This window comes from Coregonus clupeaformis, unplaced genomic scaffold, assembly GCF_020615455.1.
Source record: "Coregonus clupeaformis isolate EN_2021a unplaced genomic scaffold, ASM2061545v1 scaf2893, whole genome shotgun sequence".
NCBI classification, from domain to species: domain Eukaryota; kingdom Metazoa; phylum Chordata; class Actinopteri; order Salmoniformes; family Salmonidae; genus Coregonus; species Coregonus clupeaformis.
In genome coordinates, this window is record NW_025536347.1 from 29713 (window position 1) to 55487 (window position 25775).

Below are 25775 nucleotides of genomic sequence, written 5' to 3' on the forward strand. Positions count from 1 at the left end.
GACTTTCAGCTCCCTCCAAAGATTTTCTATTGGGTTCAGGTCTGGAGACTGGCTAGGCCACTCCAGGACCTTGAGATGCTTCTTACGGAGCCACTCCTTAGTTGCCCTGGCTGTGTGTTTCGGGTCGTTGTCATGCTGGAAGACCCAGCCACGACCCATCTTCAATGCTCTTACTGAGGGAAGGAGGTTGTTGGCCAAGATCTCGCGATACATGGCCCCATCCATCCTCCCCTCAATACGGTGCTGTCGTCCTGTCCCCTTTGCAGAAAAGCATCCCCAAAGAATGATGTTTCCACCTCCATGCTTCATGGTTGGGATGGTGTTCTTGGGGTTGTACTCATCCTTCTTCTTCCTCCAAACACGGCGAGTGGAGTTTAGACCAAAAAGCTCTATTTTTGTCTCATCAGACCACATGACCTTCTCCCATTCCTCCTCTCGATCATCCAGATGGTCATTGGCAAACTTCAGACGGGCCTGGACATGCGCTGGCTTGACCAGGGGGACCTTGCGTGCACTGCAGGATTTTAATCCATGACGGCGTAGTGTGTTACTAATGGTTTTCTTTGAGACTGTGGTCCCAGCTCTCTTCAGGTCATTGACCAGGTCCTGCCGTGTAGTTCTGGGCTGATCCCTCACCTTCCTCATGATCATTGATGCCCCACGAGGTGAGATCTTGCATGGAGCCCCAGACCGAGGTAGCCTTTGTGAGGCGATTGACTGTCATCTTGAACTTCTTCCATTTTCTAATAATTGCGCCAACAGTTGTTGCCTTCTCACCAAGCTGCTTGCCTATTGTCCTGTAGACCATCCCAGCCTTGTGCAGGTCTACAATTTTATCTCTGATGTCCTTACACAGCTCTCTGGTCTTGGCCATTGTGGAGAGATTGGAGTCTGTTTGATTGAGTGTGTGGACAGGTGTCTTTTATACAGGTAACGAGTTCAAACAGGTGCAGTTAATACAGGTAATGAGTGGAGAACAGGAGGGCTTCTTAAAGAAAAACTAACAGGTCTGTGAGAGCCGGAATTCTTACTGGTTGGTAGGTGAACAAATACTTAAGTCATGCAATAAAATGCAAATTAATTAATAAAAAATTATACAATGTGATTTTCTGGATTTTTGTTTTAGATTCCGTCTCTCACAGTTGATGTGTACCTATGATAAAAATTACAGACCTCTACATGCTTTGTAAGTAGGAAAACCTGCAAAATCGGCAGTGTATAAAATACTTGTTCTCCCCACTGTATATACAGTGTTGTAACAATGTGCAAATAGTTAAAGTACAAATGGGAAAATAAATCAACATAAATATGGGTTGTATTTACAATGGTGTTTGTTCTTCACTGGTTGCCCTTCTCTTGTGGCAACAGGTCACAAATATTGCTGCTGTGATGGCACACTGTGGTATTTCACCCAGTAGAGTTTATCAAAATTGGGTTTGTTTTCGAATTCTTTGTGGATCTGTGTAATCTGAGGGAAATATGTGTCTCTAATATGGTCATACATTTGGCAGGAGATTAGGAAGTGCAGCTCAGTTTCCACCTCATTTTGTGGGCAGTGTGCACATAGCCTGTCTTCTCTTGAGAGCCAGGTCTGCCTACGGCGGCCTTTCTCAAAAGCAAGGCTATGCTCACTGAGTCTGTACATAGTCAAAGCTTTCCTTAAGTTTGGGTCAGTCACAGTGGTCAGGTATTCTGCCACTGTGTACTCTCTGTTTAGAGCCAAATAGCATTCTAGTTTGCTCTGTTTTTTTGTTAATTATTTCCAATGTGTCAAGTAATTATCTTTTTGTTTTCTCATGATTTGGTTGGGTCTAATTGTGTTGTTGTTGTTGTCCTGGGGCTCTGTGGGGTCTGTTTGTGTTTGTGAACAGAGCTCCAGGACCAGCTTGCTTAGGGGACTCTTCTCCAAGTGAATCTCTCTGTAGGTGATGGCTTTGTTATGGAAGGTTTGGGAATCGCTTCCTTTTAAGTGGTTATAGAATTTAACGGCTCTTTTCTGCATTTTGATATCTCTCTCTGGCAGAGGTGTGCAGTTGCTGGAGCGTGAGGAGGAGATGTGTATCTTCTATGAGAAGGTGAATGTTCAGGAGGGCCTGATCAGAAACGGTGACATGGAGACGCAGGCGCTGGAGGAGGAGACGCGCTGCCTGCAGATGATCACCAACGAAGAACGAAGACAGACAGCCCTCAGCAGGAAACTGGTGCCCTGCCAGAGGAGTCTGGAGGGAGAGAGCACCATGCTACAGATACAGGTAGACTAGAAGCCTGGGTCATATTCACTAAGGCACACCGTTCCAAAACGCTTTGCAACAGAAAACGAGAAAACAAACCTTTCTTATTGGACAAGTTCAGCTAGTCTCTCCCTGTTCCAGTCAGTTTTCTTCCGTTTAGTGCCTTATGAATACGACCCTGTTGTCAGATAGCACTGGACTGTCAGTCAAAGGACTGGTAGGAATGACAGTATCTGTCGGGAGGAAATGGATAGGAACCTCTGAAAACTGGTTGCTAACTCTGGCCTGACTTGATTTAGAGCAGGTTGTTTCACTACTTTTAACCAGAGCCCTATATGGACAATATTATGTTTATTTCAGAGTTTCCCATGCACTGACTGCTCATTGATAAGCACAGTATAACCTAATTTGGGACTACACAGACTCTTTAAAGCTGTCAGGACTCATAGAAAACCCCTACTAAGGAGACATGTATCTAAAGTGCCTTGCTGTGCCTCCTAGTCTTTAGCTAAACATAACACACAGAAAGGCATGTAAAATGGAGGTCATGTTGTAAATATTGATGCCTGATGAGTCACTGCAGTCACTCCTCACCTTTATAGTTTTTATAGTCCTGTCAGTTCCGAGGAATGTTCTCAGAGACTTGGGATGCATCCCAAATGGCACCCTATTCCCTATGTAGTGCCCAGGGCCCTGGTTAAAAGTAGTGCACTACATAGGGAATAGGGGTGGCATTGAGATGCAGTCATATAAACTCTTCCACAGGAATTTGCCCTGTCCATTTGTGCAGTGATATGTCTAAACATTGTTTTTTTATATAAAATATTAATTACTTCCACATTAAAAGTGTTTGATGTAAACATTCAACCAACCGACACTTTTGACCTTGACTGTTACTGTCGTACGGCACCATGGCTGCACTCTCCAACAGCTTTGACTGCAGAGTACTGTAGCCTAATGGGTAGCTGACTATATGCCTCCTCAGATAGCTTCTCCATGACACCATTAGCTAATAGGGACCTGACAAGGACACCCTGGAGAAAAGCCACTTAAAGAGATTCTCTTTTGTATACTTTTTAGCCAGCAGTTCTGAAAGTAGCACTCATGAGCCAAAAGTGGTCCCCAAAAACTGCGTACTACATCACATATGTGCACCACGTCATTGCTCTCTCTCTCGCTCTGTTGTGTGTGTATGTCACTCAAATGGCGCAGGGCTGAAGCTCATTGGCTGAAACTCGAATTGCTAAGGGTCTGGCCCACATGGGGGAAAATGTAGGGAAAATGGGGCAGCACAGCTTCCAGAAAACAGTCTCTTTCGTGGCTAATTAATACTGTAATCTGCTATGAACTACACATTGACACATCCGGCCCAAAGCAGGTGGTTTAAAAAAGACTTACTAGTCACCAAAGTTCCGGAGCATGTCTTTAATGGATTCAATAGCAGCAGTGGTGGCTAGTGGCAGTCTAAATCAGAGGATGGGCTGAACGGAATGAATGGAATGGTGTCAAACCCATCAAACACATGGTTTCCTTGTGTTTAATACCATTCCATTCACTCCATTCCTCCCTTCACCATCCTCCTGTGATGTTCAGTGCTCAAAGGGTTAGAGCAGTGGTGTTAAAACTTTTTCAGTGGGATCCCATTTCTTCCGCCAGAATTTCTCGCGACCCCATCCCAGCCCAAATCTAATGACACAACCTTAAAATCTGTACATTTAGATTTTTACATCAACAAATAACATTCAATTCATTGCATTTTCATCTCTTATCAAAATGAAAAGAAACCAATAAATACATTTACTCAATAAATTATATTTTTCAAAAATGTATAACAATCATCTGTACTCTTCTATAAAAAATTGGGGCGACCCCACTGCAGTTCCCCCATGACCCCACTGCAGTTCCCCCATGACCCCACTGCAGTTCCCCCATGACCCCACTGCAGTTCCCCCATGACCCCACTGCAGTTCCCCCATGACCCCACTGCAGTTCCCACATGACCCCACTGCAGTTCCCCCATGACCCCACTGCAGTTCCCACATGACCCCACTGCAGTTCCCACATGACCCCACTGCAGTTCCCCCATGACCCCACTAGGGGTTGCAACCCCGACTTTGAATACCACTGGGTTAGAGGGGAGGCTCATTAGCTACAGTACCAATGTAACCGATCATATAACCAAAACACTGTCACAAAGGCTAGGTCTGAGAGAGACAACCTCATCAGACAGGTGGTATTTGAACTTTCATTTCCTGACGTCACCCATTGATCTTAGTTAGTTAGCTTTTTACATTTACGTCATTTAGCAGACGCTCTTATCCAGAGCGACTTACAGTTAGTGAGTGCATACATTTTCATACTGGCCCCCCGTGGGAAACGAACCCACAACCCTGGCGTTGCAAGCGCCATGCTCTACCAACTGAGCTACAGGGGACTACACTAACTAAGGGTGAATTAATTTATAACTGTTCTAGGAATCCATGCCTCGGTTGTTCCTCGGTTCCTAGGGGACCTTTGTCGTTCCATCCCTGGCACTTTTATAGAGACATTCTTCTCTCTGTCTACCAGCCAGACAGGCCTGGGTTGGAGCCGGGGCTGGGGCCAGGGTTGAGGCCTGGGTTGGAGCCGGGGCTGGGGCCAGGGTTGAGGCCTGGGTTGGAGCCGGGGCTGGGGCCAGGGTTGAGGCCTGGGTTGGAGCCGGGGCTGGGGCCAGGGTTGAGTCCTGGGTTGGAGCCGGGGCTGGGGCCAGGGTTGAGGCATGGGTTGGAGCCGGGGCTGGGGCCAGGGTTGAGGCCTGGGTTGGAGCCGGGGCTGGGGCCAGGGTTGAGGCCTGGGTTGGAGCCGGGGCTGGGGCCAGGGTTGAGGCTTGGGTTGGAGCCAGGGCTGGGGCCAGGGTTGAGGCCTGGGTTGGGGTGTCATTGGCACACTGCTCTTTACTGGAATCCGTCCATAATGACCAACAGGCAGTGGATGTCCCCTGATGGCCCCAATGTCTCTGTCTGGATTCTGGAACCAGGCCCCAATAACTAAGGGGCAATGGCTTCTTATGGCCCCAAGTCTCATAGAGCCATCTGTGTCCACAGGAGAGTATGGGTCGAATTGGGACAGACTCCGCAACTCTCCAATCCCCGCTCAGCTGCTTTCTGACAGTGGGAAATTCTACCATAGTTTTGTTCTATTCCGTTACCTTCCATCCATCCATCAGTCAAGCCATCCATCCATCCACCCCTCTGTCCCTTCTTTTTTCCTCATCTGTGCTGTTGGCTATGTGATTTAGACAGTCAGGGGAGACAATGTGATTTAGACAGTCAGGGAGACAATGTGATTTAGACAGTCAGGGGGAGACTATGTGATTTAGACAGTCAGGGGAGACTATGTGATTTAGACAGTCAGGGGGAGACTATGTGATTTAGACAGTCAGGGAGACAATGTGATTTAGACAGTCAGGGGGAGACTATGTGATTTAGACAGTCAGGGGGAGACTATGTGATTTAGACAGTCAGGGGGAGACTATGTGATTTAGACAGTCAGGGGGAGACTATGTGATTTAGACAGTCAGGGGGAGACTATGTGATTTAGATAGTCAGGGGAGACTATGTGATTTAGATAGTCAGGGGAGACTATGTGATTTAGACAGTCAGGGGAGACTATGTGATTTAGACAGTCAGGGGAGACTATGTGATTTAGACAGTCAGGGGGAGACTATGTGATTTAGACAGTCAGGGGAGACTATGTGATTTAGACAGTCAGGGGAGACTATGTGATTTAGACAGTCAGGGGAGACTATGTGATTTAGACAGTCAGGGGGAGACTATGTGATTTAGACAGTCAGGGGGAGACTATGTGATTTAGACAGTCAGGGGGAGACTATGTGATTTAGACAGTCAGGGGAGACTATGTGATTTAGACAGTCAGGGGGAGACTATGTGATTTAGACAGTCAGGGGGAGACTATGTGATTTAGACAGTCAGGGGGAGACTATGTGATTTAGACAGTCAGGGGGGAGACTATGTGATTTAGACAGTCAGGGGAGACTATGTGATTTAGACAGTCAGGGGAGACTATGTGATTTAGACAGTCAGGGGAGACTATGTGATTTAGATAGTCAGGGGAGACTATGTGATTTAGACAGTCAGGGGAGACTATGTGATTTAGACAGTCAGGGGGAGACTATGTGATTTAGACAGTCAGGGGAGACTATGTGATTTAGACAGTCAGGGGAGACTATGTGATTTAGACAGTCAGGGGAGACTATGTGATTTAGACAGTCAGGGGAGACTGTGATTTAGACAGTCAGGGGAGACTATGTGATTTAGACAGTCAGGGGAGACTATGTGATTTAGACAGTCAGGGGGAGACTGTGATTTAGACAGTCAGGGGGAGACTATGTGATTTAGACAGTCAGGGGGAGACTATGTGATTTAGACAGTCAGGGGAGACTATGTGATTTAGACAGTCAGGGGAGACTATGTGATTTAGACAGTCAGGGGGAGACTATGTGATTTAGACAGTCAGGGGGAGACTATGTGATTTAGACAGTCAGGGGGAGACTATGTGATTTAGACAGTCAGGGGAGACTATGTGATTTAGACAGTCAGGGGGAGACTATGTGATTTAGACAGTCAGGGGGAGACTATGTGATTTAGATAGTCAGGGGAGACTATGTGATTTAGATAGTCAGGGGAGACTATGTGATTTAGACAGTCAGGGGGAGACTATGTGATTTAGACAGTCAGGGGGAGACTGTGATTTAGACAGTCAGGGGGAGACTGTGATTTAGACAGTCAGGGGGAGACTGTGATTTAGACAGTCAGGGGTGACTATGTGATTTAGACAGTCAGGGGGAGACTGTGATTTAGACAGTCAGGGGGAGACTGTGATTTAGACAGTCAGGGGAGACTATGTGATTTAGACAGTCAGGGGGATTGTAGTATTGGCAGAGAGTAAACAGCTCTCACAATCCATGTGTTACTGTGAAACAGATGTCTCATCTCTTATTCTCAGGCTGTTTACACTTCAGAGGGGAATGTATCTGTTGTTAGATCACACAGCATAAAATATTAAAGTTTGTATGTGAAATTCAATATACACTCTGGCTAGCTTTCCTTGACCCAAGCCAGAAGCAACCAAATAAACAATTCAACTTCAGTGCAATTAATGATCAATTGTGGCGGCAATTAGTGATACTGATGGCCTTGCTATGAGTTATTAGGCATACAGTATAGAGCTGCCCTGGTTTATCAGTGCTCTGAGGGCGTGGGAGTTTTACAGTACAGAGCTGCCCTGGTTTATCAGTGCTCTGAGGGCGTGGGAGTTTTACAGTACAGAGCTGCCCTGGTTTATCAGTGCTCTGAGAGCGTGGGGGTTTTACAGTACAGAGATGCCCTGGTTTATCAGTGCTCTGAGAGCGTGGGGGTTTTACAGTACAGAGCTGCCCTGGTTTATCAGTGCTCTGAGAGCGTGGGGGTTTTACAGTACAGAGATGCCCTGGTTTATCAGTGCTCTGAGGGAGTGGGGGTTTTACAGTACAGAGCTGCCCTGATTTATCGGTGCTCTGAGGCCGTGGGAGTTTTACAGTACAGAGCTGCCCTGGTTTATCTGTGCTCTGAGGGCGTGGGGGTTTTACAGTACAGAGCTGCCCTGGTTTATCAGTGCTCTGAGAGCGTGGGGGTTTTACAGTACAGAGATGCCCTGGTTTATCAGTGCTCTGAGAGCGTGGGGGTTTTACAGTACAGAGCTGCCCTGGTTTATCAGTGCTCTGAGAGCGTGGGGATTTTACAGTACAGAGATGCCCTGGTTTATCAGTGCTCTGAGGGAGTGGGGGTTTTACAGTACAGAGCTGCCCTGATTTATCGGTGCTCTGAGGCCGTGGGAGTTTTACAGTACAGAGCTGCCCTGGTTTATCTGTGCTCTGAGGGCGTGGGGGTTTTACAGTACAGAGCTGCCCTGGTTTATCAGTGCTCTGAGAGCGTGGGGGTTTTACAGTACAGAGATGCCCTGGTTTATCAGTGCTCTGAGAGCGTGGGAGTTTTACAGTACAGAGCTGCCCTGGTTTATCAGTGCTCTGAGGGCGTGGGGGTTTTACAGTACAGAGCTGCCCTGGTTTATCAGTGCTCTGAGAGCGTGGGGGTTTTACAGTACAGAGATGCCCTGGTTTATCAGTGCTCTGAGAGCGTGGGAGTTTTACAGTACAGAGCTGCCCTGGTTTATCAGTGCTCTGAGGGCGTGGGGTTTTTACAGTACAGAGCTGCCCTGGTTTATCAGTGCTCTGAGAGCGTGGGAGTTTTACAGTTCAGAGCTGCCCAGGTTTATCAGTGCTCTGAGGGAGTGGGGGTTTTACAGTACAGAGCTGCCCTGGTTTATCAGTGCTCTGAGAGCGTGGGGGTTTTACAGTACAGAGATGCCCTGGTTTATCAGTGCTCTGAGAGCGTGGGGGTTTTACAATACAGAGCTGCCCTGGTTTATCAGTGCTTTGAGAATGTGGGAGTTTTACAGTTCAGAGCTGCCCTGGTTTATCAGTGCTCTGAGGGAGTGGGGGTTTTACAGTACAGAGCTGCCCTGGTTTATCAGTGCTCTGAGAGCGTGGGGGTTTTACAGTACAGAGATGCCCTGGTTTATCAGTGCTCTGAGAGCGTGGGGGTTTTACAATACAGAGCTGCCCTGGTTTATCAGTGCTTTGAGAATGTGGGAGTTTTACAGTTCAGAGCTGCCCTGGTTTATCAGTGCTCTGAGGGAGTGGGGGTTTTACAGTACAGAGCTGCCCTGGTTTATCAGTGCTCTGAGGGAGTGGGGGTTTTACAGTACAGAGCTGCCCTGGTTTATCAGTGCTCTGAGGGCGTGGGGGTTTTACAGTACAGAGATGCCCTGGTTTATCAGTGCTCTGAGAGCGTGGGGGTTTTACAATACAGAGCTGCCCTGGTTTATCAGTGCTCTGAGGGAGTGGGGGTTTTACAGTACAGAGCTGCCCTGGTTTATCAGTGCTCTGAGGGCGTGGGGGTTTTACAGTACAGAGCTACCCTGGTTTATCAGAGAGTGTGGGAGTTTTAATGTCAGGATACTGTATTGTCTGGCACACTTCATTTGGAGCCAGAGCACAGAGTCATGGCCTGCGTCCCAGTGGCATCATATTCTATATAATGCACTACTTTTGGCAAGAGCCCAGTGGGCCGTTTGGGACTAATCCATATTGTTTATGTGGGTTTTAGTGACACATCTGTGTCCAACCTGCCTGTGTGTCATTAGCTTGGGAATCACAGAGGGAGTGGCAGTTAGCCAACCAGTCAGTCAGTCAGGCAGTGACAGTTAGCCAACCAGTCAGTCAGTCAGGCAGTGAGACAGTTAGCCAACCAGACAGTCAGTCAGTCAGGCATTGAGACAGTTAGCCAACCAGTCAGTCAGGCATTGAGACAGTTGGCCAACCAGTCAGTCAGTCAGGCAGTGAGACAGTTAGCCAACCAGACAGTCAGTCAGGCAGTGAGACAGTTAGCCAACCAGACAGACAGTCAGTCAGTCAGTGAGACAGTTAGCCAACCAGACAGTTAGTCAGTCAGGCAGTGAGACAGTTAGCCAACCAGACAGTTAGTCAGTCAGGCAGTGAGACAGTTAGCCAACCAGACAGTCAGTCAGGCAGTGAGACAGTTAGCCAACCAGACAGTCAGTCAGGCAGTGAGACAGTTAGCCAACCAGACAGTCAGTCAGGGAGTGAGACAGTTAGCCAACCAGACAGACAGTCAGTCAGGCAGTGAGACAGTTAGCCAACCAGACAGTCAGTCAGTCAGGCAGTGAGACAGTTAGCCAACCAGACAGTCAGTCAGGCATGGAGACAGTTAGAAAACCAGACAGTCAGTCATTCAGGCAGTGAGACAGTTAGCCAACCAGACAGTCAGTCAGGCAGTGAGACAGTTAGCGAACCAGTCAGTCAGTCAGACAGTGATACAGTTAGCCAACCAGACAGTCAGTCAGGCACTGAGACAGTTAGCCAACCAGACAGTCAGTCAGACAGTGATACAGTTAGCCAACCAGATGGTCAGTCAGTCAGGCAGTGAGAAAGTTTGCCAACCAGACAGTCAGTCAGTCAGGCAGTGAGACAGTTAGCCAATGAGACAGTCAGTCAGACAGTGAGACAGTTAGCCAGACAGTCAGTCAGTCAGTCAGACAGTGAGACAGTTAGCCAGACAGTCAGTCAGTCAGGCAGTGAGACAGTTAGCCAACCAGACAGTCAGTCAGTCAGACAGTGAGACAGTTAGCCAACCAGACAGTCAGTCAGTCAGTCAGGCAGTGAGACAGTTAGCCAACCAGACAGTCAGCCAGTCAGGCACTGAGACAGTTAGCAAACCAGACAGTCAGTCAGACAGTGAGACAGTTAGCCAACCAGACAGACAGACAGTCAGTCAGTCAGCCAGTCAGGCAGTGATACAGTTAGCCAACCATACAGACAGTCAGTCAGTCAGCTAGTCAGCCAGTCAGGCAGTGTGACAGTTAGCCAACCAGACAGTCAGCCAGTCAGGCACTGAGACAGTTAGCAAACCAGACAGTCAGTCAGACAGTGAGACAGTTAGCCAACCAGACAGACAGACAGTCAGTCAGTCAGCCAGTCAGGCAGTGATACAGTTAGCCAACCATACAGACAGTCAGTCAGTCAGCTAGTCAGCCAGTCAGGCAGTGTGACAGTTAGCCAACCAGACAGTCAGTCAGGGAGTGAGACAGTTAGCCAACCAGACATTCAGTCAGGCAGTGATACAGTTAGCCAACCAGACAGTCAGCCAGTCAGCCAGTCAGGCAGTGTGACAGTTAGCCAACCAGACAGTCAGTCAGACAGTGAGACAGTTAGCCAACCAGACAGTCAGTCAGCCAGTCAGCCAGTCAGGCAGTGTGACAGTTAGCCAACCAGACAGACAGTCAGTCAGTCAGCCAGTCAGCCAGTCAGGCAGTGTGACAGTTATCCAACCAGACAGTCAGTCAGGGAGTGAGACAGTTAGCCAACTAGACAGTCAGTCAGGCAGTGATACAGTTAGCCAACCAGACAGTCAGTCAGCCAGTCAGGCAGTGTGACAGTTAGCCAACCAGACAGTCAGTCAGCCAGTGTGACAGTTAGCCAACCAGACAGTCAGTCAGGCAGTCAGCCAGTCAGGCAGTGTGACAGTTAACCAACCAGACAGACAGTCAGTCAGTCAGTCAGTCAGTCAGCCAGTCAGCCAGTCAGGCAGTGTGACAGTTAGCCAACCAGACAGTCAGTCAGGGAGTGAGACAGTTAGCCAACCAGACAGTCAGTCATGCAGTGATACAGTTAGCCAACCAGACAGTCAGTCAGCCAGTCAGCCAGTCAGGCAGTGTGACAGTTAGCCAACCAGACAGTCAGTCAGCCAGTCAGGCAGTGTGACAGTTAGCCAACCAGACAGTCAGTCAGGGAGTGAGACAGTTAGCCAACCAGACAGTCAGTCAGGCAGTGATACAGTTAGCCAACCAGACAGTCAGTCAGCCAGTCAGCCAGTCAGGCAGTGTGACAGTTAGCCAACCAGACAGTCAGTCAGACAGTGAGACAGTTAGCCAACCAGACAGTCAGTCAGCCAGTCAGGCAGTGTGACAGTTAGCCAACCAGACAGTCAGTCAGGCAGTGAGACAGTTAGCCAACCAGACAGTCAGTCAGTCAGCCAGTCAGCCAGTCAGGCAGTGTGACAGTTAGCCAACCAGACAGTCAGTCAGACAGTGAGACAGTTAGCCAACCAGACAGTCAGTCAGCCAGTCAGGCAGTGTGACAGTTAGCCAACCAGACAGTCAGTCAGGGAGTGAGACAGTTAGCCAACCAGACAGTAAAGTTACCAGACAGTCAGTCAGCCAGTCAGCCAGTCAGGCAGTGTGACAGTTAGCCAACCAGACAGTCAGTCAGACAGTGAGACAGTTAGCCAACCAGACAGTCAGTCAGCCAGTCAGGCAGTGTGACAGTTAGCCAACCAGACAGTCAGTCAGGCAGTGAGACAGTTAGCCAACCAGACAGTCAGTCAGCCAGTCAGCCAGTCAGGCAGTGTGACAGTTAGCCAACCAGACAGGCGACAGTGGTAGACGACAGTCAGTCAGCCAGTCAGGCAGTGTGACAGTTAGCCAACCAGACAGTCAGTCAGACAGTGAGACAGTTAGCCAACCAGACAGTCAGTCAGCCAGTCAGGCAGTATGACAGTTAGCCAACCAGACAGTCAGTCAGGGAGTGAGACAGTTAGCCAACCAGACAGTCAGTCAGGCAGTGATACAGTTAGCCAACCAGACAGTCAGTCAGCCAGTCAGGCAGTGTGACAGTTAGCCAACCAGACAGTCAGTCAGACAGTGAGACAGTTAGCCAGCCAGTCAGGCAGTGTGACAGTTAGCCAACCAGACAGTCAGTCAGGCAGTGATACAGTTAGCCAACCAGACAGTCAGTCAGCCAGTCAGCCAGTCAGGCAGTGTGACAGTTAGCCAACCAGACAGTCAGTCAGACAGTGAGACAGTTAGCCAACCAGACAGTCAGTCAGCCAGTCAGGCAGTGTGACAGTTAGCCAACCAGACAGTCAGTCAGGCAGTGAGACAGTTAGCCAACCAGACAGTCAGTCAGCCAGTCAGCCAGTCAGGCAGTGTGACAGTTAGCCAACCAGACAGTCAGTCAGGCAGTGAGACAGTTAGCCAACCAGACAGTCAGTCAGGCAGTGAACGTTAGCCAACCAGACAGTCAGTCAGCCAGTCAGCCAGTCAGGCAGTGTGACGGTTAGCCAACCAGACAGTCAGTCAGACAGTGAGACAGTTAGCCAACCAGACAGTCAGTCAGCCGTCAGGCAGTGTGACAGTTAGCCAACCAGACAGTCAGTCAGGCAGTGATACAGTTAGCCAACCAGACAGTCAGTCAGCCAGTCAGCCAGTCAGGCAGTGTGACAGTTAGCCAACCAGACAGTCAGTCAGGCAGTGAGACAGTTAGCCAACCAGACAGTCAGTCAGCCAGTCAGCCAGTCAGGCAGTGTGACAGTTAGCCAACCAGACAGTCAGTCAGACAGTGAGACAGTTAGCCAACCAGACTTAGTCAGTCAGCCAGTCAGGCAGTGTGACAGTTAGCCAACCAGACAGTCAGTCAGGAAGTGAGACAGTTAGCCAACCAGACAGTCCAGTCAGCCAGTCAGGCAGTGTGACAGTTAGCCAACCAGACAGTCAGTCAGACAGTGAGACAGTTAGTCAACCAGACAGTCAGTCAGTCAGCCAGTCAGCCAGTCAGGCAGTGTGACAGTTAGCCAACCAGACAGTCAGTCAGACAGTGAGACAGTTAGCCAACCAGACAGTCAGTCAGCCAGTCAGGCAGTGTGACAGTTAGCCAACCAGACAGTCAGTCAGTCAGTCAGCCAGTCAGGCAGTGTGACAGTTAGCCAACCAGTCAGTCAGTCAGGCAGTGAGACAGTTAGCCAACTAGACAGTCAGTCAGTCAGTCAGCCAGTCAGGCAGTGTGACAGAGAGGTTCATGTCCTCCACTATGGGCCTCAGCATGCAGCTCTCTCTCGCTCTCTCTGACTGATGTGACTGATGTGAGGGTGGTGTGCAGTGGTTAAATCACATAGTAAATCATCAACCTCTAATGTAATGTAGGTCTCAGATCCAATCTCTCACTCTCACATTCTCTCGTTCTCTCTCTCTTTTTCTCTCTTTCCTCTCTGTCTCTCTCTCTCTCTGCGGGTGGTCTCAGGCTACAGTGCAGTCGTCTTTTAGTCGATCAGAGTTGATTATGATTGCCAGAGCAGAGGCATTTCAAAATCTCATTCCATTGTTAGAGTACATGGAGGATATTGCTTAGAACACATGCACATTACATCACGTTACACGAAGACACTGGAGACAGAGAAACTGTGAGACTGCCTCTGAGCGTGCTTACTTCCATTGGACTCCATGACGTTGATCATATGAGATGTGTGGTGTTAAACAGGAGTCCCACCAATGCAGCTACGCTAGTCCTGTCACAGACCTGCTAGGTTTATCCCTCCTTCATTAAAGGCAGAAGAGAAGAAGAAAAGGAAGGAAATGACTCTTTCTTAGTGTCTGTTGACCTCTTATCCTGCCAATCAGCTCTGCTTCATTAGAAAGCTTCAACTGGAAAAGGAGACGGAGGCGATATGTCTCCCAACGTGTTCATTCATACCATGGCGTGGAGCTCCCCATGCACGGCCCTGTGTAGAAACCATGGCTGTGTGAAAGATATGCACATCCCAAATCTCCATTCTGGGGTCAACAGCTGGTCTACAGTAATACCATGAATAATAAGAAATGATTACCAGGAAAGGAAGCCTACACATTATTAACCTGCAACTCATGCAGAAACAAACCCTATGAATGCTAATAAATGATTTAATGATTACCAGGAAAGGAAGCCTACTCCATTAAGTTGCTCTTCAGGCTGAAACAAGCCCCATTGACTTCTATCATGGTGTTTTTTTTTGTTTCGTTTTTTGGAGTTGACGCTCTTACAGGAGCAATTAGGGTTAAGTGCCTTGCTCAAGGGCACATTGACAGATTTTTCACCTAGTCGGCTCTGGGATTAGAACCAGCGACCTTTCGCTTACTGGCACAACGCTCTTAACCACTAAGCTACCTGCCGCCCCTTGTCTAACAAATCATCCCAACACAATTTAGATGATTGTGAGGTCGAGTTGGTCTCTGGTTGGTGGCACCTTAATTGGGTAGGACGGGCTTGTGGTAATGGAGCGGAGTAGGTGGAATGGTATCAAATACATCAAACAAATGGTTTCCATGTGTTTGATGCCATTCCATTCGCTCCGTTCCAGCCATTATTATGAGCCGTCCTCCCCTCAGCAGCCTCCACTGGTCTCTGGTTATCCTCATGGATAATAAAGTTGACTTCTCTCCTCTCTTCTCCTCTCTTCTCTCTCCTCTCCTCTCTTCTTCTCTCTCCTCTGTCCTCCTCTCTTCTCTCTCCTCTCTTCTCTCTCATCTCTTCTCTCTTCTACTCCTCTCTCATCTCTTCGCTCCTCTCTCCTCTCCTCTCTTCTCCTCTCTTCTCCTCTCTCCTCTTCTCCTCTCTCTCCTCTTTTCTCTCTCCTCTCTTCTCTCTTCTTTTCTCTCTCCTCTCTTCTCCCTCCTCTCTCCTCCTCTCTCCTCCTCTCTCCTCTCTTCTCCTCTCTCTCTTCTCCTCTCTCCTCTTTCCTCTTCTCTCTCCTCTATTCTCCTCTCTTCTCCTCTCTCCTCTCTCCTGCTCTCTTCTCTCTTCTCCTCCTCTCTCTTCCTCTCTGCTATTCTCCTCTCTCCTCTCCTCTCTTCTCCTCTCCTCTCTCCTCCTGTCTTCTCTCTCCTCTCTTCTCTCTTCTACTCCTCTCTCCTCTCTTCGCTCCTCTCTCTTCCTCTCTGCTCTTCTCTCTCCTCCTCTCTCCTCTCTTCTCCTCTCTTCTCTGTCCTCTCCTCTCTTCTCTGTCCTCTCCTCTCTTCTCATCTATTCTCTGTCCTCTCCTCTCTTCTCCTCTCTCCTCTCTTCTCCTCTCCTCTCTCTCCTCTTCTCTCTCTTCTCTTCTCCTCTCTCCTCTCTTCTCCTCTCCTCTCTCTCCTCTCTCCTCTCCTCTCTTCTCTCTCCTCTCTCCTCTCCTCTCTTCTCTCCTCTCTTCTCTCTCCTCTCTTCTCTTCTCTCTCCTCTCCTCTCTTCTCTCCTCTCCTCTCTTCTCTCTCCTCTCTTCTCTTCTCTCCTCTCCTCTCTTCTCTCTCCTCTCTTCTCTCTGCTCTCCTCTCTTCTCTCCTCTCCTCTCTTCTCATCTCTTCTCTCCTCTCTCATCTTCTTTCTCCTCTCCTCTCTTCTCCTCTCTCTTCTTTTCTCTTCTCTCTCCTCTTCTCTTCTCTCTCCTCTCTTCTCCTCTCCTCTCTTCTCCTCTCTCCTCTCCTCTCATCTCTCTCCTCTCTCCTCCTCTCTCCTCTCCTCTCCTCCTCTCTCCTCTCCTCTCTTCTCCTCTCTCCTCTCCTCTCCTCTCTTCTCTCTCCTCTCTTCTCCTCTCTTCTCATCTCTCTCCTCTCTTCTCCTCTCTCCTCCTCTCTCCTCTCCTCTCTTCTCCTCTCTCCTCCTCTCTCCTCTCCTCTCTTCTCTTCTCCTCTCTCCTCTCTTCTCCTCTCTCTTCTTCTCTCTTCTCTCTCCTCTTCTCTCTCCTCTCTTCTCCTCTCTTCTCCTCTCATCTCTCTACTCCTATCTTCTCCTCTCTCCTCTCTTCTCCTCTCTCTTCTTCTCTCTTCTCTCTCCTCTATTCTCTCCTCTCTTCTCTCCTCTTTCCTCTCTCCTCTCTTCTCCTCTCTCCTCTTCGCTCCTCTCCTCTCTCCTCTCTTCTCCTCTCCTCTCTCTTCTCCTCTCTCTTCTTCTCTCTCTCCTCTCCTCTCTCCTCTCTTCTCCTCTCCTCTCTCTTCTTCTCTCTCCTCTCTCCTCCTCTTCTCTCTCCTCCTCTTCTCTCTCCTCTCCTCTCTCTCCTCTGTTCTCTCTCCTCTCGTCTACTCTCTCCTCTCTTCTCTCTCCTCTTCTCTTCTCTCTCCTATCTCTCTTCTATCTCCTCCTCTTTTCTCTCTCCTCTCTTCTCTCCTCTCTCCTCTCTCCTCTCTTCTCCTCTTCTCTTCTCCTCTGCTCTCTTCTATCTGCTCTCTTCCCTCTCCTCTCCTCTCTTCTCCTCTCTCCTCTCCTCTCTCTTCCCCTCTGCTCTTCTCTCTCCTCTCCTCTCCTCTCCTCTCCTCTCTTTCCTCTCTTCTCTGTCATCTCCTCTCTTCTCTGTCCTCTCTTCTCTTCTCTTCTCTCTTCTCTGTCCTCTCCTCTCTTCTCCTCTCTTCTCTGTCCTCTCTTCTCTTCTCTTCTCCTCTCTTCTCTGTCCTCTCCTCTCTTCTCCTCTCTTCTCTGTCCTCTCCTCTCTTCTCCTCTCTTCTCTGTCCTCTCCTCTTCTCTCCCCTCCTCTCTTCTCTGTCATCTCCTCTTCACTCCTCTCTCATCTTCTTTCTCCTCTCCTCTCTCTCCTCTCTCCTCTCTCCTCTTCTCTCTCCTCTCTTCTCCTCTCTCTCCTCTCTTCTCCTCTCCTCTCTCATCTCCTCTCTTCTCCTCTCTCCTCTTCTCTCTCCTCTTCTCTCTCCTCTCTTCTCCTCTCGCCTCCTCTCTCTTCTCCTCTCTCCTCTTCTCCTCTCTTCTCTATCCTCTCATCCCTTCTCTCCTTTCCTTTCCTCTCCTCTCCTCTCCTCTCCTCTCCTCTCCTCTCCTCTCCTCTCCTCTCCTCTCCTCTCTCTCCTCTCCTCTCTTCTCTGTCCTCTCCTCTTCTCTCTGCTCTCCTCTCTTCTCCTCTCTTCTCTGTCCTCTTCTCTTCTCTCCTCTCCTCTCTTCTCTGTCCTCTCCTCTCTTCTCCTCTCTTCTCTGTCATCTCCTCTTCTCTCTTCTCCTCTCTTCTCTGTCCTCTCCTCTCTCTGCTCTCCTCTCCTCTCTTTTCCTCTCTTCTCTGTCCTCTCCTCTCATCTCTTCTCTGTCCTCCTCTCTCCTCTCTTCTCCGTCCTCTCCTCTCTTCTCCTCTCTCCTCTCTTCTCCTCTCTTCTCTGTCCTCTCCTCTCCTCTCTTCTCCTCTCTTCTCTGTCCTCTCCTCTCTTCTACTCTCTTCTCTGTCATCTCCTCTTCTCTCTGCTCTCCTCTCCTCTCTTCTCTCTCCTCTCCTCCTGTAGCTGTCAGAGTGTAAGGAGCGTATGTTGGAGCTAGAGAAGGCCTTGGAGGACCCAGGACAGGAGAACAGGGCCAGAGAGCTGGAGGGGAACGACCCATCTCCTGTTGAACTCATCCAGAAGATAGAACAGGTAAAGCCTACAGTACTGAAGCTGCTTTACAGTCATGCAGGCAGATTTCAGAACAGTGGGTAGGTCTGAGTCTAAACGATCAGTGTATCTGAAGGAGACTAAGAAGACAAACTATGCCACCTTTCTTTCTTTCTAGTGGGAAATAAAGTAATCAATCAAGATTACCACCAATTAATCATATCCCGTCGTTACAATTGATTGAGGTTAAAGCTGTCTCATGTTAATGTGGGTTAATGTGTGTGTGTGTGTTCAGTTGGAGGTTGGCTTGGCGGAGCGGGAAGAGCTGCTCCTGGAGAAGGACTTGGTGTATGAGCAAGTGACTCGGCTTTCTCAGCGAATCAGAGCTAAAGCCGAAAATGGCAAGCAGGACACACTGGAGCTAGCCAAGAAGGTACTCACACACACACACACACACACACACACACACACACAGACAGGAAGTAACCAAGAAGGTGCACACACACACACAGAGACAGGAAGTAACCAAGAAGGTGCACACACACACACAGAGACAGGAAGTAACCAAGAAGGTACACACACACACACAGAGACAGGAAGTAACCAAGAAGGTACACACACATACACAGACACACACACACACAGGAGGTAGCAAGAAGGTACAGACACACACACTCACACTCACAGTCGGGGTAGAGGATCTTGGAGCATGGTGGCTCCATGTGCCTGGTGCAGCCTAGCAGACTGACTCCCCTCTCACCCCGGCTCCCTGCAGGGCCCAGCCCAGTGTCTCCTGGATGAAGCATCACCTGCCCACTAGGCCAAGGCTGTTAGTTATCTCAATGAGCCAATGAGCCATGTTACACACACACAGCCTCACAAAGACACACGCTGCCTAACACACACACACACACACAGCCAATGAGCCATAGTTGCTGTGCACTCTGAGGCAAATCCTCTCAGCACGCTTAAATAACCTCACTGGGCCCCAGCAGCCAGCAGGCCAAGCTGAGGCTCTGGGATCTGGGGGATGTTAGATATCAGTTTGATCTGGAGGATGTTAGATATCAGTTTGATCTGGGGGATGTTAGATATCAGTTTGATCTGGAGGATGTTAGATATCAGTTTGATCTGGGGATGTTAGATATCAGTTTGATCTGGAGGATGTTAGATATCAGTTTGATCTGGGGGATGTTAGATATCAGTTTGATCTGGGGGATGTTAGATATCAGTTTGATCTGGGGGATGTTAGATATCAGTTTGATCTGGGGAATGTTAGATATCAGTTTGATCTGGGGGATGTTAGATATCAGTTTGATCTTTGGGATGTTAGATATCAGTTTGATCTGGGCAATGTTAGATATCAGTTTGATCTGGGGGATGTTAGATATCAGTTTGATATGGGGGATGTTAGATATCAGTTTGATCTTTAGGATGTTAGATATTAGTTTGATCTAGGGGATGTTAGATATCAGTTTGAGTGCATTATGGGGTGACTGAGTGTGTCTGAGTATATACATGTTGTGTGTGAGTGTTGGAGGCAGGGATGGAAATTAATCTAGCCCGGTAGCTAGTACTGTTCAGACCAGACTAATAGAACATGGAGCAATTAGGGTTTAGTGCCTTGCTCAAGGGCACATCGACAGATTTTTCACTTAGTCAGCTCAGTCATTCGAACCAGCAACCTTTCGGTTACTGGACCAACACTCTTAACCACTAGGCTACCTACCCCGCCGGCTAGAGAAACTCTGTCTTTTCAAATATCACGTCTGTCCATCAGTCTGGCTGTCTATCTGTCAGGCTGTCTGTCCGTTAACATTTTACATTACATTTTAGTCATTTAGCAGACGCTCTTATCCAGAGCGACTTACAGTTAGTGAATACATATTTTTTATTTTATTATTTTTTTTATACTGGCCCCCCGTGGGAATTGAACCCACAACCCTGGCGTTGCAAACGCCATGCTCTATCAACTGAGCTACATCCCTGCCGGCCATTCCCTCCCCTACCCTACCCTGGACAACGCTGGGCCAATTGTGCGCCGCCCATGAGTCTCCCGGTCGCGGCCAGCTGCGACAGAGCCTGGATTCGAACCAGGATCTCTAGTGGCACAGTTAGCACTGCGATGCAGTGCCTTAGACCACTGCGCCACTCAGGAGTTTAGTTTAACCAACCCCCTGTCTCCTCTCTCCCAGGTGAATGAGTTGCAGGGTCGTATCAAGGAATCAACCAGGAGGATGATGGCTGTGGTGTCTGAGCTGTCGATGCGCCAGGCCAGCGCCATGATCCTGCAGCAGGTAAATAGGAGATTCCTTTAGATTGACCAGCATTTCCTAGTCTGGTGGACCCATACTGTATATCCCTGTAGTCAACTGGGACCAGGCTAAGGTAAAGTCTAAGGATTATACTGTAGATCCCTGTAGTCAACTGGGACCAGGCTAAAATAAAGTCTAAGGATTTTCCTGCTTTTACGACGTCGTCCTCTTTCCATACATCGATCTACCCAAACGCCAACATCCTCCTAATAATCCTCCTCTTCCTGACATTCCATGTTGTCCTGATCCCACCCGTCAGGAGCTGAAGGAGAGGGAGCTCTTCCTGGACACCTGCCACCGCCGTCTGGACCAGGGTCTGCCCCCCTCTGAAGACCTGGAGCTGGAGTGGCAACACATCCTCAGGGACGAGAAGCGCAGACAGGCCGACCAGCAGGAGAAGGACAGGGTCAGTCACCCTCCATGGCCCTCTACCACAGGAGTTAGAATTATGGATAATTAATGGATGAATTCATAATGTTGAACTCGATACTGAACTTTTGTACTTCTACACTGATAAGTTAAAACTGCATTTAACACTTTGACTTTCTGGCAATCAGATAGATACGTTTTATGTAGAATAGACGTGCTTCTCTGACATGTAATGAATGAGGAATCGTGTCAGCTCTATTCATGGTATTTCTATCTGCAACGTTCAGTACATTGAACCCTGTTCTCTCCAGTACATTTCTAGATACTCTTTTAGATGTATATCATTTACTATGTAGAGGACCTCTATTCTCTCCTCTGTTACAGCTGGTGGAGGAGGAGGAGAGGACCCAGCTCCCCAGTGGGGTGTACACCACAGCCGAGGCCCGGCCCAACGCCTACATCCCCCTGGGGGACACCCTGCCCCTGCCCAAGCCCTACGGAGCCCTGGCCCCCTTCAAACCCTCCGAGCCTGGCAACAACATCAGACACATCCGCAAGCCTGAACCTAAACCCATTGAGATATAGACTTGGACCTAAACCCATTGAGATATAGACCTGGACCAAACACATTGAGATATAGACCTGAACCTAAACCCATTGAGATATAGACCTGGACGAAACACATTTAGATATAGACCTGGACCAAAAACATTGAGAATAGACCTGGACCAAACACATTGAGATATAGACCTGGACTAAACCCATTGAGATATAGACCCTGGACCAAACACATTGAGATATACTGTAGACCTGGAACAAACACAGTGAGATAGATATACTGTAGACCTGGACCAAACACAGTGAGATATACTGTAGACCTGGACCAAACACAGTGAGATATACTGTATACTTGGACCAAACACATTGAGATATACTGTAGACCTGGACCAAACACAGTGAGATATACTGTAGACTTGGACCAAACACAGTGAGATATACTGTAGACCTGGACCAAACACATTGAGATATACTGTAGACCTGGACCAAACACAGTGAGATATAGACCTGAACCAAACACATTGAGATATAGACCTGGACCAAACACAGTGAGATATACTGTAGACCTGGACCAAACACAGTGAGATATACTGTAGACCTGGACCAAACACATTGAGATATACTGTATACTTGGACCAAACACATTGAGATATACTGTAGACCTGGACCAAACACATTGAGATATACTGTATACTTGGACCAAACACATTGAGATATACTGTAGACCTGGACCAAACACATTGAGATATACTGTAGACCTGGACCAAACACAGTGAGATATAGACCTGAACCAAACACATTGAGATATAGACCTGGACCAAACACAGTGAGATATACTGTAGACCTGGACCAAACACAGTGAGATATACTGTAGACCTGGACCAAACACATTGAGATATACTGTATACTTGGACCAAACACATTGAGATATACTGTAGACCTGGACCAAACACATTGAGATATACTGTAGACCTGGACCAAACACATTGAGATATAGGCCCTGGACCAAACACATTGAGATATAGACCTGGACCAAACACAGTGAGATATAGACCTGAACCTAAACCCATTGAGATACAGACCTGGACCAAACACATTGAGATATAGACCTGGACCAAACACATTGAGATATAGACCTGGACCAAACACATTGAGATATAGACCTGGACTAAACACATTGAGATATAGACCTGGACCAAACACATTGAGATATAGACCTGGACCAAACACATTGAGATATAGACCCTGGACCAAACACATTGAAATGTAGACCTGGACCAAACACAGTGAGATATACTGTAGACCTGGACCAAACACATTGAGATATAGACCTGGACCAAACACATTGAGATATAGACCCTGGACCAAACACATTGAGATATACTGTAGACCTGGACCAAACACAGTGAGATATACTGTAGTCCTGGACCAAACACATTGAGATATAGACCTGAACTAAACACATTGAGATATAGACCTGGACTAAACACATTGAGATATAGACCTGGACCAAACACATTGAGATATAGACCTGGACCAAACACATTGAGATGTAGACCTGGACCAAACACATTGAGATATAGACCCTGGACCAAACACAGTGAGATATAGACCTGGACCAAACACATTGAGATATATACCTGGACCAAACACATTGAGATGTAGACCTGGACTAAACCCATTGAGATATAGACCTGGACCAAACACATTGAGATCTAGACCTGGACCAAACACATTGAGATATATACCTGGACCAAACACATTGAGATGTAGACCTGGACCAAACACAGTGAGATATACTGTAGACCTGGACCAAACACACTGAGATATAGACCTAGACCAAACACATTGAGATGTAGACATGGACCAAACACATTGAGATATAGACCTGGACCAAACACATTGAGATATACTGTAGACCTGGACCAAACACATTGAGATGTAGACCTGGACCAAACACATTGAGATATAGACCTAGACCAAACACATTGAGATATAGACCTGGACCAAACACATTGAGATGTAGACCTGGACTAAACACATTGAAATGTAGACCTGGACTAAACCCATTGAGATATAGACCTGGACCAAACACATTGAGATGTAGACCTGGACTAAACACATTGAGATATAGACCTGGACCAAACACATTGAGATATAGACCTGGACCAAACACATTGAGATGTAGACCTGGACCAAACACATTGAGATATAGACCCTGGACCAAACACAGTGAGATATAGACCTGGACCAAACACATTGAGATATATACCTGGACCAAACACATTGAGATGTAGACCTGGACTAAACCCATTGAGATATAGACCTGGACCAAACACATTGAGATCTAGACCTGGACCAAACACATTGAGATATATACCTGGACCAAACACATTGAGATGTAGACCTGGACCAAACACAGTGAGATATACTGTAGACCTGGACCAAACACACTGAGATATAGACCTAGACCAAACACATTGAGATGTAGACATGGACCAAACACATTGAGATATAGACCTGGACCAAACACATTGAGATATACTGTAGACCTGGACCAAACACATTGAGATGTAGACCTGGACCAAACACAGTGAGATATACTGTAGACCTGGACCAAACACATTGAGATATACTGTAGACCTGGACCAAACACATTGAGATGTAGACCTGGACTAAACACATTGAAATGTAGACCTGGACTAAACCCATTGAGATATAGACCTGGACCAAACACATTGAGATATACTGTTGACCTGGACCAAACACATTGAGATATACTGTTGACCTGGACCAAACACATTGAGATATACTGTTGACCTGGACCAAACACATTGAGATATACTGTAGACCTGGACCAAACACATTGAGATATACTGTAGACCTGGACCAAACACATTGAGATATACTGTTGACCTGGACCAAACACATTGAGATATACTGTTGACCTGGACCAAACACATTGAGATATACTGTTGACCTGGACCAAACACATTGAGATATACTGTAGACCTGGACCAAACACATTGAGATATACTGTAGACCTGGACCAAACACATTGAGATATACTGTTGACCTGGACCAAACACATTGAGATATACTGTAGACCTGGACCAAACACAGTGAGATATACTGTTGACCTGGACCAAACACATTGAGATATACTGTTGACCTGGACCAAACACATTGAGATATACTGTAGACCTGGACCAAACACATTGAGATATACTGTAGACCTGGACCAAACACATTGAGATATACTGTAGACCTGGACCAAACACATTGAGATATACTGTTGACCTGGACCAAACACATTGAGATATACTGTAGACCTGGACCAAACACATTGAGATATACTGTAGACCTGGACCAAACACATTGAGATATACTGTAGACCTGGACCAAACACAGTGAGATATACTGTAGACCTGGACCAAACACATTGAGATATACTGTTGACCTGGACCAAACACATTGAGATATACTGTAGACCTGGACCAAACACAGTGAGATATACTGTAGACCTGGACCAAACACAGTGAGATATACTGTAGACCTGGACCAAACACAGTGAGATATACTGTAGACCTGGACCAAACACATTGAGATATACTGTAGACCTGGACCAAACACAGTGAGATATACTGTTGACCTGGACCAAACACATTGAGATATACTGTTGACCTGGACCAAACACAGTGAGATATACTGTAGACCTGGACCAAACACATTGAGATATACTGTGAGCCTGGACCAAACACAGTGAGATATACTGTAGACCTGGACCAAACACAGTGAGATATACTGTAGACCTGGACCAAACACATTGAGATATACTGTAGACCTGGACCAAACACATTGAGATATACTGTAGACCTGGACCAAACACAGTGAGATATACTGTTGACCTGGACCAAACACAGTGAGATATACTGTAGACCTGGACCAAACACATTGAGATATACTGTAGACCTGGACCAAACACATTGAGATATACTGTAGACCTGGACCAAACACAGTGAGATATACTGTAGACCTGGACCAAACACAGTGAGATATACTGTAGACCTGGACCAAACACAGTGAGATATACTGTAGACCTGGACCAAACACATTGAGATATACTGTTGACCTGGACCAAACACTACTACTACTTCTAACCCACCTAGATCTATCTGAGACTATGGAGTGATATGAGTGTCAACATACATTTAATTCAGTTACATTTCTGTTGGAACTAATAGCACTCCATATGGGACACTGGGGTTACCAGGGACAGGATAATATTTATCAGCCAATCATCATAGGGCCTTTAGACACAGGCCTTTAGATTCTCAACACAAGCACAGCTCATTAAACGACAGCTATATTTTCACCTCGTTTGCAGTCTTGTTCCTGTTTTGTTCCTGAGAAGCAGAGCAGGGAGTGTGCCATGCATCTGGGTGGGATTTCTGCTGAAGGCATGAGGTCTTACTGGCAATACTGTAGCTGTTTCTAGTTACCCTCCTCCAGTAACCTAGACCTTACGGAGAATCTTTCA

General features: G+C 47.6%; 1 protein-coding gene and 1 long non-coding RNA gene across 3 annotated transcripts in view; one reads left to right on the top strand and one right to left on the bottom strand.

Annotated features, from left to right (window-relative positions):
• LOC121562075 (coiled-coil domain-containing protein 146-like) overlaps window positions 1-21592 on the top strand; it is a gene marked incomplete at its 5' end in the record, with an annotated part of 48622 nt that extends 27030 nt beyond the window's left edge. The window contains 6 exon segments of the mRNA XM_045219913.1: window positions 2024-2252; window positions 17907-18035; window positions 18289-18426; window positions 20189-20290; window positions 20568-20714; window positions 21062-21592. Coding sequence (XP_045075848.1) covers window positions 2024-2252; window positions 17907-18035; window positions 18289-18426; window positions 20189-20290; window positions 20568-20714; window positions 21062-21262 — 946 coding nt within the window.
• Window positions 21593-21934: 342 nt separating this feature from the next.
• LOC121568420 lies at window positions 21935-22812 on the bottom strand. Of its 2 annotated transcripts, none has more exons than XR_006660497.1 (3): window positions 22567-22812; window positions 22372-22398; window positions 21935-22111 (listed from the first exon to the last, which is right to left on the bottom strand). It is a non-coding gene; the product is annotated as an uncharacterized LOC121568420 (long non-coding RNA). The 2 variants fall into 2 exon arrangements; XR_006660498.1 differs by lacking the exon at window positions 21935-22111 and adding an exon at window positions 22193-22207.
• Window positions 22813-25775: the final 2963 nt, after the last annotated feature.